Source organism: Notamacropus eugenii, chromosome 7 (genome assembly GCF_028372415.1).
Source record: "Notamacropus eugenii isolate mMacEug1 chromosome 7, mMacEug1.pri_v2, whole genome shotgun sequence".
Classification (NCBI taxonomy): Eukaryota; Metazoa; Chordata; class Mammalia; order Diprotodontia; family Macropodidae; genus Notamacropus; species Notamacropus eugenii.
In genome coordinates this window covers 34,172,508-34,191,329 of record NC_092878.1, presented here as the reverse complement: position 1 = coordinate 34,191,329, position 18,822 = coordinate 34,172,508, and the positions used below count along the sequence as shown (strand labels likewise).

Here is an 18,822-nt window from a genome sequence, read left to right as displayed (position 1 = left end):
AGCCTGCTCCATTCCTGTCTGAGCTGCACTGTGTGGCCAAGGCTGGGCTGTGTCCACTCTGAGCCTGGTGCGATATACCTTTCCTGTTGACCTTCCAGGCTGCCTTGAACTGGAAATCTCTTTTACTCTGTCGTTTTGTGACTTCTGTTGCTCTCGAATTTGTTTAGGGTCATTTTTTGCAGGTATTTTATGAGCTATGGGGGAAGAGCTGCAGCAGGTCTGCCCTTCTACACCAACTTGACTATGCCCCCAAGAATTTTCTTCTTCAGGGAGTTTTTGGACCTCTTTTTTCTGCCTTTTAAGGCATTCTTCTTCTCACTGGTTTTTTGGACCTCTTTTGACATTTGTATTAGTCTAATTTCAAAGGTGTTATTTCTTCAGCATTTTTTTGGGTTTACTTTAGCAAGCTGTTGACTGGTTTGTTATGATTTTCTTGCATCACTCTCATTTCTCTTCTCAGTTCTCTTTTCCTCTACTTCTCTTACTTGATTTTCAAAAATCTTTTTGAGCTCTTCCATGGCCTGAGACCAATTCATATTTTGCTTAGAGCCTTTGGATGCTGGCGGTTTTGCTTTCTTATTTTTTTTTTTGCTGTATATTTTGTTCTTCCTTGTCAACAGGGACCTAAGAAAATAACCTCTTCAATGAGAAAGTAAGAATCTGTAGTTTATTTCTCTTTCTTCCATTTACTTATTTTCCCAGCCAATTACTTGCCTTTTGAGCTTTGTTATATAGAGGGCTCCAGCAACATCCTCCACTTCAACAGTTACTGCAGCCACCCTGGGGCTGTAACTGGGGCCAGACCATGCTCCCCTCTCAGCCAGGTGAGAGACCCTTCCCGCTTAACTTTGAAGCTGTCTTTAGTGTTTGTGGGTTGAGAAGTCTGGAATCCACAGCAGCCTGCAGCGATTCAGTCCTCTAGGGCTTGCTCCTGGTCAGTCCACACTGGTGTGGCCCAAGCTGAACTGTGCTCAGCTCCCAACCTGGTCCTGTCAGCCTTCCAGATTGTCTTGAGCTGGAAATGTTCTTTAGTCTGTCATTTTATGCCTTCAGGTGTTCTAGAATTTGTTTAGAGTCATTTTTTACAGGTTTTTGGAGGAGTTTGTGGGGAGAGCTGTAGCAGGTCCCTACTTCTACTCTACCATCTTGACTTCAAGAAATCAGTTTATCTGAAAAAAGAGGTGATTGTCTTCATAAATTGCAGCATTAAAGAGAAAAAAACTAATTTCATCTTACCCTGTATTGAGTGGCATAGCATTTCAGTAAACCAAAGCTAGCTCTACCTTTGTCTGACCACGTCTGGGGTTCATAGCTAGGTAGCACATATCAGGATAGACACTGGTAAACTGGGGAAGTCTGGAGGAGGGCAAGCCTCATAGTAAAGGAACTTGAGTTCATGGCAGGAGGAACTGGGCATATTTATCCAAGAGAAGAGAAGTTTTATGAGGGACACAATACCTCTTTTCACATATTTGAAGGCCTGTCATCTAAAAGAGATCAGGCTTTTAATTCTTAACTCCATAAGGCAGAACTAGAAGCAGTGGGTTGAAGTTGCAAAGTAGAAAAATAAGGCTTGATATGAGAAAAAGTGTCGTAACACTTTGAGTTATCTAGAAGTGGGATAGGCTGGGAAGGTAATAAGTCCAGGGGAGGATAGCGAGCAAAGGCTAGATGACCACTTACCTAGCATGTATTAGAGGGATTTGTTTTAAGTTTGAGTTGGATTAGATAACTATTAAAGTTTCTCTTGGGGGTTCTTTGATTTTCCAAGATGAATTTACTGTTCTTCTTCCTCTCAAGAGAACATATGTTTACAACCGAGGTCAATATGCCTCTTCCATGAAATCTTCATGTGGTAGCCCACAATGATCTTATATTATCAAGTCCACAATGATTTTTTCCTCTTTAATTAATTTTCTTTGCAGTTTTCTTTTTAAAATAAGTCTAGTTTTTAAAATTTGATTATGTGTTTTCTTAGTGAAAAAACCCCATTTAATTCCTGAAAACCTGAGATACTGCTGGGGACATTACAGTTAGTCATTTATTAATTATCTGCTATGTTTCAAGCACTATGATAGGTGTTGAAAATACAAATTCCATGACAAAAACAAACCATACTCCTTTGGAGTTTACATTATAACAGGCAAGAAAATAAGTACCCATATAAATATAGACAGAATGAATTGTTCATTCATTTAGTCTTGTCCAACTCTTTGTGACCCTGTGGACTGCTGTCCCTGGGGTTTTCTTGGCAGAGACATTGGAGTAGTTTGTCATTTCCTTCTCCAGGACAGAATGAATAGAAGAGTAAAAATACAATTAGTTGGATGCAAGGTATTTTCAGATGGAGAATAGTCTAGGGGGGAATCAGAAGACAGAGCTTTAACTTTGTCTTGAAGGAAAAGAAGCCTTCTGTGAGCTGGGTGTGAGGAGGAAGGATGTTCCCTGCTTGGCTCACAGCCACTACAGAGGCCCAGAGATATAACATGGAGTGTCATGTCCAGCGAGTTTGGAAAGACAGGTTGGGGTCAGATTGTAATGGGCTTTAAAAGCTAAACAGACGAGTTTATATTTTATCCTTGAGACAATAGGAGGCCACCAGTGTTGGTTGAATTAGGAGTCACATAGTCCTATCTACACTTAAGGAAAATAACTTTAGCCACAATATAGAAAGGCTGGTCCAAAGTGAAGAGAGAACTGAGGCAAAGGAAACAGTCTATTGGCTCTTGCAATAAGGCAAGAAATGATATGAACCTAATGTTAGGTCATAGCTAGAGAGAAGTCAGTTGCTGGATTTTGTGTAGGTGTGATTGATAGGAGGTAGTAACATTGGATCTGTGGAATGAGTGATTGGGTGGAGTTAAGGAATATGCCAAGGTTAAGAACCTTGGAAACTGGAAGAATTGTTGTGCCTTGGAAAGAAATAGAGAAGTTTGGAAAAGGAGTGGCAAAGATGAGTTCTATTTTGGAAATGCTGAATTTTAGGATGTCTTGATGACATCTTGTTTGACGTGTCCAGTAGACAAGTGGTGATGTGAGCTCAGGGGATGAAGAAGTTACTAAAGAGAGTGTAGGGAGTCTGGAATAGGGGGGCTAGGACGGAGCCATGGGGAACACCCAAAGTGAGGAGACATGTGGATGATGAACCAGTGAAGAGGACTTCTAAGAAAGAGCAGTTTAGCAGGTAGTAGAAGAATCAGAAGAGGTGATGTCCTGAAAGCCAGAGCAAAGATAGTCCAAGAGGCGACGTGGTTAACCGTATCAGATGTAGAAGATGAGTTGCAGGCTATGAAGACTGAGAAAACAACATCTGAGCTGGCAGTTAAGAGATCATTGGTAGCTTTGGAGAGAGCAGTTTGAGTGGAGTGGTGAGGTGTGAAGCCTGGCTGCAAAAGTTTGAGGAGGCAGATGAGACCTGGAGGGAGCTAGTGCACTTTGTATATACTTAATAAGAATAAATATAATTTACTTTTATGTAGTGCTAGATACTTTGTAAAGTACTTTTCTCACAGCTTGCCAACAAGATGAGTACTGCCAAATACCATCATCTCTGTAACAGAAAAGTGAAGGGATTTGCCTAAGATTATAAACTTAATAAAGGACAGGGTAGGAATTGAACTTGGGGCTTCTTACTCCATGGCTTCTTTGTAGGAAACTATTTCTCTTAATGCAACAACACTAAATGCTTTTGGTTGATTTTGGTTTATGCATAACTTTTTTTTTTGTATTCTGTATTTTTTTATTTTTCAAACAGCCAGTGTCCACATTTAAAATGCCCAGTTTGCAAATATAAATTATCAGACTAATAATTCAATTAAAAATGAAGCAAAACACAACTTCCCTTAGTATCACAATACAGAAAATGGTATTATAAAACCCAAATGGCTAAGTTAGCCATATGAAAACAATAATGCCAGAAGCTGTGAAACCCATTAAACCACTTAACAAATAAATCAGTTCAAAGAACACATGTCCATATTCCATAACTATTCACGAAGCAAGCTTCCACTGCATAATAAAGGCTCAACAATTCATTTGTTCATGGCATAATGGTCAAGTAAACATCTTCATTTTTACAACAAGAAGTCAAATGAATTGGAAGAGAAACCATATCTCCAAATTGTTCAAATACAGTTCTGTTTGGAGTGGAAAACATGATCTTTAAAAATAGATCTATTTGTCATCAAATTTCAGTTTTCCAAGTCTACTGACTATGGAGATGTTTTGTTTGTCCCCAATAAAACATCACACATTCTTATTTTTCAAATATGTTTCAATTTGATAAATTTCATTGCAAAGCAATTTTCACTTGAGTGGATTATGAATTCAGTGAGAACTTTTTTATATGCCAGGTCTGTAATTGCTTTGGTGTGGGGGGATATTCCCAATAAGGAAACTTCTATCTGTGTTCATCAGCACATGGTCTATAAATTATCATCTTAAAGAATTGCTCAGGTATCCTTCCCACTTCTACCCCCTACTCCCACCGCCCTTTAGCAGACTTTCCTAGGCTGATATCACTAGTTTGTGTCAGAGGCAGTAAACTGAGGCCTGATTTTCCTGGCAAGTAGGCAGCTAAGTTAATTAGGGTCTGTTTTCATAGTTTGCCATTCACTATTTACAGAAGTTTCAGAATATAGGCATGATTCATTGATGGAACATTCTGGACACTCCTCCTAGAGGTGTGCTTTTCAACCTGTTCATCATCTCTACTTTCATAATATAGGATTTGTTTATATCTTTTTCATTTTTTCAAACTAGTGTTTAGAAAGAGCTATGAAGTTTGCATTCGAGGAGTTCCACCTCTGGTACCAGTTTGCATTATCATTGATGGCTGCAGGAAAAGTGAGTTACCCTCTTATATATGCAGTTCTCAATTTCAGCAGTTAGTGCTGGGGAATTTGTGACCAGAAGTTAACTTACATCTTATGGAAGTCAAAACCAAATGTTGGGAATCATATTTAAGGTAACAATTGAAGCAATTGGATTAGCCTGTTTTGCTTATATGCGGAACACAGAGTCATGTTATTGAGAGGATAATCCTGTGAAATAGGCCTTTTTCTAGTCATTTGAACAGTAAAAGTTTGGGAGGAAGATGTGTGTCTTGAACACAAAGCCAAAAACTTAAGCTGATGCTTTAAGTTCTAGTGAAGTAGATTGAGGATGAACTTTCTGGAAGAGAAAATCCAATTGACTGTTTTATTCTGACCCATACTATCCGTGTTCTGTGAGTCATAAGGTCTGAAGTGGAGAATTGCCTAGATATTTAAATGAAAATTAGTCAGAAACTTTGTATAATGAGTAATAAATGAGATGTTATCTTTTCGCCCTATAAATATTAACCACTTCTGTGTTCAGTTCTTATCCCGTTATAAGGAATGATTTGTATGTTGAAAAAAACTGAAATAATTCTAGTGAAGATTTTCCTCTCCTCTCTGCTCTTGTTCTGTTAAGAAGCTGCAGTGCTCTGCATTTATTAGACACAGTAAAAAAAACTTTTGGGGGTGAGGGTGGTGGAGGGGAGTCTCTGCAGGGCTTGCTTGTTTGTTTGACTGGAAGTTAAAAATATAATCAGGGAGCATTTTAAGAAATACAACCCCTTCCCCCCAAAGAGTTGTTTTGTGTCTTTGTCACAAATTTTGTAATTTGAGTTTCACAGAAATATTCCTCTTTTGTCAAGTCTGCCCGTGCTGTAAAGGTTCTGAAAGAATGCATCCGTCTGAAACCTGACGATGCTACCATTCCTCTCCTGGCTGCAAAGTTGTGTATGGGTTCTCTTCACTGGGTAAGACAGTGCTTTAAACTCCTCATTGAATTTAAAGATTATTTCAGCATGTTATTTTTATAATCACAGGAACATTAACTCAAAAATATTGTAGCAGTGAAGTACTAGAACCGTTTAGCTCAGATGTTACCTCACTTCTTGCAATAGGGGTCCTACTTAAAAGTGGCATGTAAGTAAACATTTTACACATTGACTCGTTTTAAATGTGCTGAATGTTTAAAGGAATCCTTTGGTGAATCATCGCCTCCTCATTTAGTTGTGGTACAAACTTGTGTAAGAACAGGTTTTACTTCTTTTATACATTATTTTTTCCTTTCATTTCAGTTCAGCAAACGTTTATGAAATGCAGAAGTCTATGCACTGACATTCTTCAGATGTTTATTGAATTATGCTTAGGTACAGAGCAGATGTGTGAATTTCGAAAATTCAGTCCCTTAAATAGAAACAGAAAGCTCATTTGCTAATTGTAGAGGTTCCTAATGATAGAAAGATGTCAGGTTCATCTTTGGCTGAGTGATTAATTTTTTCATTTCAAAGATCATTAGTTAGAATTATTTGTTCAAAGGGAGATCTTGCTGCATTATTAACTCCTATTGATTTTTCGGTGTATTTAGTTTTAGAAATAGAAAGAAAAACATAATGGAAAATTAGTCTTTGAGCTACTTAAGTTGTGACTGATTAGAAAAAGACCATATTTTCAAAGAGAAAACATTCACTTGAAAAGCATGGCTTCCAGGAAGTTGTGTTAATTTCTGCAGATATAAGATTTTGACCTGCACGATGTATGTTTACTTGCCCAAGGAATGTTGGTTAGAGGTGGTTTCAGTACAGAACAAGTGAAGAAATGGAATCAACTTAAATGAATTTTTGAGTTTTAGGCTCAATTTGAATATGAAAATTCAGCTTTCCAGGAGGAACTGTTGTACTGCCTTACTTAAATGTTGTCATTGGTTTTTCCTAATTAAAAAAGCACTTTGAATCTTTGTGTATTTAGCCTATTTGAATTGTTGTTGTATTATTCTGTGTAGATATCTTATTACCTCTACTAGATTATAAATGCCTTGAAGGCAGTGATTTCATCTTATTTATCGTATCTCCAGTGCCTAAAATGGTATCTTACATATAGTAGGTACTTAATAATGTCTTGAATGAATGCATGTGAACATATTGAATAAAAAAATCTGAATACTGTTTAATGATCTTTAACATAATGAAAGTTCTAGAATCCATGTATTTGCTACTAAACTAAGGAAAGGAAAAACCCTACAAACATGCCAATGGTTTTTATTCTTTGTAACTATAAATAATACATCATTTGAAAATGTAGAATGAACTTTCTGAGGGAGAATACTGGAGATGAGAGCCATAGAATGAGACATGAAAAGAGACCCAGTGATGACTCTTAGGGCAATAAAGAGAGACAAGAAGAACAATAATTGCTAGAGAAGAAAAGGAGAAAACAAAATAAGCATCCTGTGTAACTATGGTCCAGGAGAGAGACCACAGTGTGACCTCAGAGTTTGGAGGTTTCTCTTAATCATTTTTTAATGTAACCTGATGAATTTCTGCTTTCAACCATACATTTTCATGGGAACTTATGTAAAAAACTGACCTCAGGTAGTAGGATAAATTATGTGTATCTTTAAACTTGTCTTTTTCAGTTGGAAGAAGCTGAGAAATTTGCCAAAAATGTAGTTGACATGGGAGAGAAAACATCAGAGTTCAAAGCCAAAGGTTACTTAGCTTTGGGACTCACTTACAGTCTGCAGGCCACTGATGGTAAGATTAAGTGGGGGCAGGAATGGAGTATTTAACTTGAGTTATTCTCCTGCAACCTATGTTGCTGTCTTTGAGCAGATGATTCCTTAACAAGGAAAGAAAGACTTGCCACGTGTAAAAGAAGGGTAGGATACTTGGGCTGCATCTTCATAGACTCCTTTATTTTCATGGCAATCACTGCAGATGGGTTAGGGTGTATTTAGGGTGAACTTTCTATGTCTGAACAATGATTATCCTCCCGCTTCATCAGCAACTCTTTTTTGTCACATAAATTTAACTATGCATGTAACAGTAGAAAATCAAAACTGTATAGTCTTTGGAAACAAGCAGAATACAGACATTAGAACTGGCTATAACTGAGGTACAAGAGTCTCACATTATGTTCTGAAAACTTGGTGTGTTCATTATAGCTAATGAAGGTTTTAAGTGTTACTGGTTTTATTATGTGCTTATAAAGAGAACTCAGCTTGGGAATGCTTACTTTGGTTATTTTAAGAATTATTCTCAATCCTTCCGTTATTGTTTTGCACAAAATGACATATCCTGTGGATTTTGTATATTGATGACTTTGATTTTTTTCTTTTATATTACAGAATACATAGTTTCAGTGGATTTAACTATTCTTCTATCTGCCATGTTAGAGAAAGCAGCCTGAGGGTGTAGAGGGAGCAGTGGACAGAAGGCCAGCTTTCTAGTCCCACAGCCATTTATTCACACTCTAAATGGCAGTGTTAATCCCAGGCCTACCTACATTACAGGGAATTGGACTCAGTGTACTTAAGTGTTGTTTTCAGCTCTGAAACTATCACTCTGAATGAAGTGGGGAACTCAGCATAGGGGCAGTTATATTATATCTTAAAACTGCTTGTACCATGCTACTTCTGCCTCTTAACTGTGGGCATTTAGGCAGTGGGGATTGGTTTGATACCTAAAGAATTTCTTCAGTCCTTCCTCTAAATTTGTTTCCATAGGAACTCCTCTCATTGCTTTCTGGTGAAACATCCTTTCCCAGTTCTGTACTGTTAACCAGTTCATTTCTTTATGAAACTCTTGACCCATCATGAGTGGGAGATACATTTTTAAGGTTTTTTGTTTTCCTTTCAGTAATCATGGTGAGTTTGTAGTGATCTATTCACAGCCTCCTAATTAAGGGAATTAAGTTCATGTTAGAGGTACTGTTCTTAGTCATGAAATAGAGTTTAATTTACTTGGTCCATATAGAACTTTGACTAACGACCTTGTCCTCAATAGTACCATCCTCTGATCAGTCAAATTGTTTGTATGTAGTAGGGAAATTATACTGGTACCTCTCTGGAGTTGCCAGCCTTTCCCTTCCCTGTGCTGCAGGGGCAGACCATGGGGTCATAGTATCGTGTAAGCCTCAGAGTTGGGCTGTAGCTGACTTATAGATATAGAACTTATCTCCCTAAGTAGATTGTAATCCCTCAAAGACAGGGTAGGAAATTGTTGTTCTGTCCCCTACAGTTCCTAGCTACCTACTAGCCATTCAGTAAATGTGGGTTGACACACTTATTTTTTTTTGTGATTGATTTTGTGTGTATAATATCAGCTTTCTGCCTTCACATACCACACTGACCAACTAAATCCTTTTCTCAGCTTCTTTGCGAGGGATGCAAGAGGTCCTGCAGAGAAAGGCTCTTCTTGCTTTTCAGAGGTGAGTGGGTGTAAATCTTTCCATTCTGCTCTACGTAATGGAGGGAAAAGACCTTATTATAAGTATAAAAAAGAAGAGATATTTATAAAAATTATATAAATTGTGCTTTTGCCTCTGGTAGTCTTCTTCGGTACAGAACATATTGTATTAAAAATTGCTTCATCATTTGCTGCCAAATAAATCCATATTCTTAATCTGTTTATTCATTTGGGTGCATTTTTATTATTAAGCTCTTGACTCTTCACAGAGACACGTACGTGGGAATGCAAGGTGGTGGTCTTTTTATTAAAGACATTTGTCATTATTTTTTTTTTTTTTAAGATTTCTTTTTTTATTGAGAGAATTTATTTTATAGCAAATTCAGAACAGTATTTCTAATTTCCCAGTAGTGACACAAGTTCCTTTACTGTTCTGGTGGGCACCTTCCGACATTTGTCATTATTGAGCCAAGGATTGTAGGGAATTATATTTTGACATCATTTTGTTCTAAAATATTTTTCTTTTTGTTAAAACCTGAAGACAGATTTTTGTTTTAACTAACTTAAATAAATGTTTTCAAGCCATTACTGACATCTATGAAAAATCATGTGATGATTCTTTGTGTATTAAATAAATTACAGATCTGTCTGCTGCAATCTAGCTGCTGTACCACAAAATTGTTGTAATTTTGTTTGTTATTTTGGATATATTTACAGTCTCATTATTTAAACTTACCTGTAGACAGTAAGCTCCTTCAGGTGCTCCTCAACCTGGAGCATTGGAAATGGAGATAGGAACTGCCCTACTCCCCGTGTGACCTTTGACAAATTGTTCACTTGTTTTCCCTGAAGCTGGGTTTTCTCATCTCTGAGTTTGAAGGGTTTGGGTATTTCCTATTCCTGATTTTTTTTCCTAGAGCATTTTGACTTGATCTTTTTCTTACCCTCTTCATACCATACCTTGTATAATCATGTCGGATCCCCTATAGTAGAGTGTAAAACTTTTTGAACCAGATGTGGCGTCTTTTTTATTTTTATTTTTTTTGGTCTTGCTTTCCTCAGGACTTAGAACAGTCCCTTGTCAGTTGAATTGACTTGAATCAAATGTATGGAATGAAGTTTGAGTTAATGAAGATTTAATGTACACTGATATAGGAGTTACTTTGTGAATTGTATTATTTATGGCTATATTTTAATATTTTATAGTCAAATATATTTATTAACTCTATTAAATAAATATAATTAAATATGTTTATAGTAATCAATATGGCCATATTTTAACAACCTCACTAAGCCCCAGTTTCCTCATTTGCCAAAAGAGTAGTACTTTACCTACCATGTAGAATAGTTAATTATAAGGACCAGGTGATATCATGGTTGTTAAACTGTCTAAAAAGCATGGCACTGAGTGTGAGCAGAGATTTCATTTATTTATTTATTTATTTTATTTATTTCTCCCTTACATGAGTACTTATAGCTTTAAAGGAGATTTATGTCCTTATACATAGATTACAACATTACACAATAATTTTTGTTTAATGGAGTACTTAGGTGCATTTGAAGTGGTTCTTCCTTTTTACCATGAGCTTGACTTTTCAGGCTGTTAGGTACAAAATAATTAAAGGTTTTCCAGAATATATACAAGAAGAGCAGTTTGTATTGGCATTTCTAATATTTTTCCCTTTTTAGGTGAGGGGAGCAAAGAAGGGGGCGAAGAATAGATCAAAGGGAGCAATTTGATTCATTAGCCAAGTCAAGAGAAATAAAAGCTTGAAGTGTGCCTGCTTGGTGTGTGCTTTTTGGAGATAAATTCAGATTGATTAGTAACCCTATTGAAGATTCTTTAGATATAGGTTTGCTGTTTTACATAAATACTAGTTTCTTAAACAGTTGGTTGTTTGAGAAAACAACAGTAAAGTCTGACTAGGACAGAGGCCCCAAGTATAGGTGGTATGTTTGCAGGAATCTGAGGAATTCAGGGTATGGCTTCGAGGCCTAATCTCCTTTTGCTCGCACACACTTATTTTATAGGATAAATTCCTATTTCACTTGGTAGTGGGGTAAAGATGGTTATTGATATTACTTATAAATAAGTCATAAACTTATTTGTTCAAAATTTGTGGACCCAGCTAAGGATATTATAGCCCTGAGCAAATTTTTCTGAGATTCGTAAAAGTTAGGTTTTATTAATAGTGAAAGAAGGTAAGACAGGGAAATAATGCTTGTTATTTATTGTTAATTAATACAATAATTATTAATAATTAATTCCTTTTTTCCATTTCCTTACCAATGTGTGCATTGTAGAGGTAGTAGGGGAGTCAGGCCAGAGTAGGAGAGAGAAATACAAATCATTGCATTCCTGCTTGCACTTTTTGTAGACAGTGAAGAGTACAATTCTGATGGCATATAAAATCTTGGATAGCCAATAGACCGAAGAACAAACCGGAAAGATGGGCATTGCACAAAGATAGAAAACCTTCTCCAGGACTAGTGTACGATTCTGTGAAAACTGATAACCGTAGGTAAAGAAAACCAAACAAACAGGACACGGAGAAACAAACAATTTCTTTGAGTAGTAGTTATAATGACCTTTCTATGCTGCTTTAAATTTAACAAGATACTCTTATCACAAGACCTTCGTGAAAAAGTTAGGACAGGCATTATTAACCCCAATTTATAAAGAAACTAAGGCAAAGTTAAGTGAATTTCTCAGGGTCAAAACTAGAATTTGAATAAGAGCAAGAATTATGCCCTTTCTGCTGTTAGCATGTGATTATGCTAATGATTTAATAAGATTTAACATGATGCAGTGAGAAAGCACTGAAATTAAAGCTAGTCAGAAAAAAAAAGAAATTGGAGGCAGACAGGTTCTACCAACAGCCCTTATTAACTGTATGGCTTTGAATAGACTCTCTCTGAGCCTGTTTTCCTTATCTGTAAAATAGATGTCTAATACCCGTTCCTATCTCACAGGCTCATTAGGAGAACAAGAGAGATAACATACTTCAGGGAAACCACTGCAAACCACAAACCACAAACCACAAACCTACCAAAATATAAGATAGTGTCGTTGTTTGTCACCAAGAAAGATCAATGAAGGGAAGAGTTAGGAAACATTTATTAAGTGCATACCCTGTGCCACTGTGCTCATGCTGAGGATACAAAGTTCCTGCCCTCAAGAAGCTAACAATCTGTGGGGGAAACAATGAGCAAAAAATGTGAAAAAATAGGTTACAGGCTAATAAGAGAGATGAAGCACTAGAATTAAGAAGTGTTGGGGAAAGACTTCTTTAGTTGTGACTTAACAGGAATCCAGGGAAGGCAATAGGTGGAGATAACGAGGAAGAGTGTTCTAGGCATGAGAAAGAGCCAGAAAAAATGCCTGGTATAGAAAAGGAATGTCTTATTCATGAAATGTCAAGGAGGCCAGTATTGTTGGTTCAAAGAGTACACGTCAGGAAGTAAGGTGTAGGAAGACTGGAAAGGTAGGAGGGGACTAGGCTGTGAAGGAGTTTGAATGCTAAGCAGAGGATTTTGTATTTGATCCTGGAGGTAACAGGGAGCCACTGGAGTTTATTGAGGGTTAGAGGGTGGTGGTGGGGGTAATGTGTAACGTGATTGAACTTCTGTTTAGCAAGTGGCTGAATGGAGGATGTGTTGGTGTGGGGAGAAACTTGAGGAAGACCGACCCACAGCAGATTATTAATAAATAACATTTATATACTGCTTACTACACGTAGCTAGGTGATGCAGTAGATAGAATTCTGGGCCTGGAGTCAGGAAGACCAGAGTTCAAATCCAGCCTGTGTGACCCTGGGCAAGTCACTTAATCCTTTCTGCACTTTTCTATAAATGAGCCGGAGAAGGAAATGGCAAACTATTCTAGTATCTGTGCCAAGAAAACCCTCAGTGACATCATGAAGAGTCAGATAAGGACTGAAAGTGACTGAACAACAACAACATAATATGCCAGGCACTATGCTGTATGCTTTCCACTTATTACCTCATTGGATTCCCACAACAACTCCTGGAGGTAGTTGTTATTTATCATCCCTACTTTTTACAGATGAAGAAACTGAGATAAGTAGGTTAAGTGACTTACCCAGGGTCACACAACTAGTGCGTCTCCAAATCTAGCTATTCATTGTACTGCCTAGCTGAGTATTGAATATTAATTGATTTATCCACACGGAAAAAAGGATGAGACTAGTCTCATTATCCTAAACAAGTTTCTTACTTAATAGACTTGGTCTAATAACATTTTTTTTTTTAAATTGTAACTGTTGGACTAATGGGGTTTGCTGTGTAAAAAATTATCCTACACTTGCAGCTCTGCCATCATAAATAATGGCTTGGGTTTTCTTTTAATCTCGAACGTATACTTTGCTAGTAGCACTCTTCCTCCTTTTATCGCAATTGTCAATGGAAGAAAAAAATATAGAAATGTGTTTTTAATTTGTATGCAATGAAATACATTTTAAAAAGATAGTAAAAATTTTTTTTGCTATGTTTAACAATCCAGTAGCAAAAGAATCTTATCTTCATGCAGTGAAGTTTTGAGTTGGTTATGATGAAGTATAATAGTCTTTCACATTAAAGCAAAAATCTGTGTTTTCAGTTAATTAAGTGCAATATTTTTCTCCTTCAGTGTTATAGGCCATTTAATAAAATTAATCATTGGTTATAGTAAAGGGTTCTAAAAATCGTAACTTGAAGGCTAAAAATTAGTTAACTAGATTTATCTTAATGGCAGTCTCCCCTCCACCCTTTGATATTCATCAGAAATGAAAGCCTCACTTGATAAATAAAACTGAGCTTTTGATTGCCATGAGGCTTCTGTGATTCTTAGAGATTTTGATCTAGAACATCAGGATAGAGCTTTAGATTAACCTAACAGAGCTAAACCAGCACATGACCTGTACGTTTTAAAGATCTAGTCCTTGTACCCTGAGAGAAACTTGGGCCTCAGTAAGTCTCCCTCAGAGGTAAAATGTTGAATTAATTAACTCTATTCCATTTGACCTAACTGGAGTCTTTTATTCCGCTACTCAGAGCCTCTGCCAACCTTCTGTGGCCCCTAGGTGGTATAGTCATGCTGAACTTGGAATCAGCAAGATTTGAGTTCAGTTCTAGCCTGGCACTAAATCTGTAGTCTTAGGCAAGTTTCAACCTCTGTCCATTTCAGTTTCCTCAGCTGTAAAATGGAGATAAATAACAACACCTACCTCTTAGGGTTATTGTGAGGATCCAGTGAGATACTATTTGAAAAGTGCTTAGCCAGTGCTTGGTATTTAGTAGGCACTTAATAAATGTGTATTCCCTTCACTTTCTTTTTTCCTTCCCTCTCTGATTACCAGCTGAAGGCAAGTTAACAAGCTATTTTTAAAGTGCTTACTACATGCCAGACGCTGTGCTAAGTGCTGAGGATACCAAAAAAAAAAAAAGGCAAAAGATAGTCCTTGCCCTCATGAAGCTCATGATCTAATGACAACATGTTAACGACTGTACAAAATGAGAGACAGTATAATTTGGAGATCATCTTCGAGGGAAGGCACTAGCATTAAGGGGCGGGGGGAGGGAGGAAAGGCTTCTTGCACAGGTGGGATTTTATCAGAGACCTGAAGGAAGCCAAGAGGCAAAGATGAGGAGGGAGAGAATTCTAGGGTTGGAAGATGGCCAGCGGAAATACCTGGAGTCAGGAGCTGGCGAGCCTGGTGGGAAGAACAGCCAGGAAACTGGTGTCACTGGATTCAGGAGTGTGTGAAGGGGAGTAAGGAGGAGGAAAAGTGGAAAATAAGAAGGTGCCAGGTCATGAATGTCTTAAAATCCAAGCAGGATTTTATAGTTGATCTTGGAGGCAGTAGGGAGTCGCTGGAATTTATTGAAACAGTGGGATGACATGGTTAGACAAGCACTTGAAGATCACTTTGATAGCTGAGAGGAGCATGAACCAGGGTGGGAAGAAATCGAATGCAGCGAGACAAATCAAAAGACTGTTGCAGTAGTCCAGACATGAGGTGATGATGACCTGTGCCAGGTGTGGTAGGGTTAGAGGAAAGAAATGTGTTCATATGAGAAGATGTTTTGAAGGTAGTACAGCTGGGGGAGAGGGGGTGAGAGAGAATGAGAAATTAAAGGTGAGCCTGGGTGACTGGGAGGATGGGAGTGTCCTCAACTGTCATTGGAAAGTTAGCAAGAGAGCTAGTCCAGCTTTGGACTTGTTGAATTGAAGATGTCTCTGGGACATACAGTTAGAGAGGTCTAAAATATAATGGGAGATGTAAGACTGGAGGTCAGGAGAGAGGTTAAAGCTGCATTAATAGATCTGAGAATCATTTGCATAGAGATGATAAGTGAATCCATGGGAGCCAGGTGAAATCACTAGTTGAAATAGAGTGTGGCTTCTTGCCAGAGGTTGCCTGACTGAAGGTACACTTCTGTTTTGATCACATGTGCATTTCTGATGGTGAGAGAAGAATTGTTATAATGATCACTGGTGGAATCAAGATAAAAATTCAGGTTCTTAGTGGCACAACAAAAGGTGATTAAGTAAACTTACACACTTGTTAAGAAAACATCCTTCATGTGTACTAAGAGTTGTAAATAATTTGAACTTTTTCAGGGCCCACAGTTTGTCACCTACGGACCACCTAGCAGCTTTTTATCTGGCTCTGCAGCTGGCCATATCCAGACAGGTAAGTTTATAAAGCATTGTTTGCGGGGATTGTATCCTGAATTTAGGAAGATTTGCCATCCAGGTTTAATTCCTTCAATTTCTCAGTTTCATATAGTAACTAAACTTTCATCCATTTGAAGTGAAATTGGGACTGTGGACCTTTCTAATCAACCATTCAATCATCTGTGTAGTGTAGATGGAAGGCAGGCTCAGAGGGAAGGCTCTCGCAGTGCTAGGAGGTGAAGTGGGTCGGACTGGGAAAGGTCTTCTGTAGAAAATGTGTCTTGGAAGCCAGGAGATAGAGGTTGGAGAGAGAGTGTTTCAGGTGTGAGGGACAGCCACTGAGAAGATACAGAGTGGGAAGATAGCTTGTTAAAGAACAACAGATAAATAGGTCAGTACATGTGTGTGCCTAGATTGTAGAGTATGTGGAAGGGAGTAAAATATAAGAAGATTGGAAAGGTAGGAAGGGGCCAGGTTGTAAGAGGCGTTAAATGCCAAACAGAACATTTTATATTTGATTTTGTAGTTAATAGGGCAGTGCTGTAGTTTATTAAGTAGAAGAGTGACATGGTCAGTCCCGTGCGTTTGGAAAATCACTTTGACAGTTGAGTGGAGGGTGGACTGGAATAGGGAAAGACTTGAGGCAGGGAGGGAGACCATCTGCAAGGCTTTAGGTAGTGAGGGCCTATACTAGGGCCAAGGCAGTGTGAATGGCGTGAAGGAGCCTTGTGGGAGAGATGTTGTACTGGTAGAAAGGACAAGATTTGATAAGAGATTGGATAAGTAGAGTGAGTATAAATGAGAGGTTGAGGATGACACCTAGATTGTCAGCCTGGGTGAGTAGGAGAATGGTGGTATCCTCAACAGTAATAGGAAAGTTGGGTAGTGATAGGGAAATAGTGCAAAAGGGAGAGTTTGGAGGGAAAGATAATGAAGCCAGTTTTGTACATGTTGAGTTTAAGATGTCTATAGGACATCCAGGTTGAGGTGTCTGAAAGGCAGTTGGTGATGTAGAACTGGGCCTCTCGATAGAAATTAGAGGTAGATACACACACACTCACACACACACACACACATATACACAGACATATCTGCATATACACATATGTATGTATTAGTATATATGAAGGGGTGTGTGTGTGTGTTTATCTATCTGAAGATCATCTGCATAGAAGTAATTAAATTGGTGAGAGCTGATGAGATCACCAAATGAAACAATATAAAGTGAAAAGAGAGGAGCTAGAGACAGAGATTTATGCTTCCTGTTAGTGACACGACCTACTTGAAGAGCTAGTAAAGCTAGTAAATGAGACTGAGAAAGAGTGGTCAAGCAGGTAAGAAGAGAATCAGGAGAAGAACAGTATCAGGAGAACCTATAGATTTTCAGGAGAAGGTGACAGTGTCATATGTTGTAAAGAGGTCAAGAAGGATCAAGATTGAGAAAAGGCCATTAAGGATGGCAATTATGAGATCATTGGTAACTTTGGAGGGAGAAGTTTCATTTGAATGATAAAGTCAAAAGCCAAATTGCCGATGGTTTAGATGAGAGTGAGAGGACAGCAAGTGGAGGCAATTAGTGTCAATGACTTTCTCAAAGGATTTAGCTAAAAAGAAGAGGGGAGATATAGTATGATAGTGAGCTGGGATAATTGGATCACGTGAGGGTTTTTAAGGATGGGGAAGACACAAATATATTTGTGGGCAACAAAGAGTCCTTAGATAGGGAGAGACTGAAGATTGGAGGGAGAGTGCGAATGGTATTGGAGGTAATTTGCTGAAGAAGATGGGATGGAGTAGAAACAAGGGTGCATGTAGAGGAGTGTGTCTCCACAAAGATTAGGGCTATCTTTTCATGAAAGATGGGTGGAGGAGGAGGGAAAAGATGGGTCCAAGAGGGAACCCTTGTATACAGCAACCCACTGGGAAAGGTACATAAATGAACATCTTGCGGAGGAGATTGAAAAGGATCCTTCTTGTAGGCCGGAGGAGAACCCCAACAGGATAGTGTAATAGAAAGACAGGAGAGAGTTTGAAGGAGGAGACCTTGTTCAACAGTGTCAGATGCTGCAGAGATCAAGAGCTAGAAAAGGCCATTGCAACTAGGGATAGAGATTCAGTAGATAAGGTGAAGATGAAAGTTGTCAAGGAAAAGTTTATCAAAGACTTAAGCTCTCAGAAGAGAGGGTATCAAAGACACGAGTTGAAGGGTTGCTTTGGGGATGATTCTGTGGTGCTTTGAAATGTGGAATTGAGGAGAAGAGGAAGCTCTGGAGGGATATCCCTGAGGGTGTTGGTGGTGGCATCACCATGTTGGTTGAGGTCTCCAAGTTTAAAGAGAGGTGAGATTCAGAGGAATTCTGTGAACTGAAGTCCTTGGGGAAGGAAAGAGAATGAACTGAGAGCTATGAGGTAATAGCCATCAGTGTGTTGAATGATTTTGAAAGGAGTTACCTCCCCCTCACACCTCCTTCCCCCTTCCTAAAGCTAGCTAAATTTCTTAATAATGTGTCATCTTTGAGGACTTTACTCTCTTTTTCAGAACTAATAGGCAGCACAGGGTATTACTGTAATCATCAAGTCAGGGTCCCTGCTGGGAAGTGCTGTATACTGAATATATACAGTATTATTATAGGTATTAAGCAGTCATTTTCACTATAGGGCTTTGCCACACCCTGAGGCCAGGCTCTATGATGTTAATCCTTGCCACCTCTGGCTTCAGGATTGCCCAAAGCAGCAACAGTAGCATGAGGATTAGAGTGACCCAATTCCCTTTTATGCTTCACACTGGGAGCACCCCTCCAGCCCATCATAGGGTGATCCAGATGGTCAAAACTGTTGTACTTAAGGGTGGGCCACAAATAATTGGAAAATGTTGAATAAAATAAATAAAAAATACACAATAACATAGTTAAGTCTAATTTGTGGT

The 18,822-nt window shown here is 38.3% G+C and overlaps 1 protein-coding gene across 10 annotated transcripts in view; it reads left to right on the top strand.

Moving 5' to 3' along the window:
* The window catches only part of TTC7B (tetratricopeptide repeat domain 7B), a 337,747-nt gene that overhangs the window by 178,899 nt on the left and 140,026 nt on the right, over positions 1 to 18,822 (top strand). For all 10 annotated transcript variants that reach the window (XM_072624950.1, XM_072624949.1, XM_072624948.1 and 7 more), the window contains 5 exons: positions 4,762 to 4,845; positions 5,681 to 5,785; positions 7,447 to 7,564; positions 9,182 to 9,239; positions 15,840 to 15,912. In XM_072624950.1, the coding sequence (XP_072481051.1) occupies positions 4,762 to 4,845; positions 5,681 to 5,785; positions 7,447 to 7,564; positions 9,182 to 9,239; positions 15,840 to 15,912 (438 nt within the window). The remainder of the gene's footprint in view (positions 1 to 4,761; positions 4,846 to 5,680; positions 5,786 to 7,446; positions 7,565 to 9,181; positions 9,240 to 15,839; positions 15,913 to 18,822) is intronic.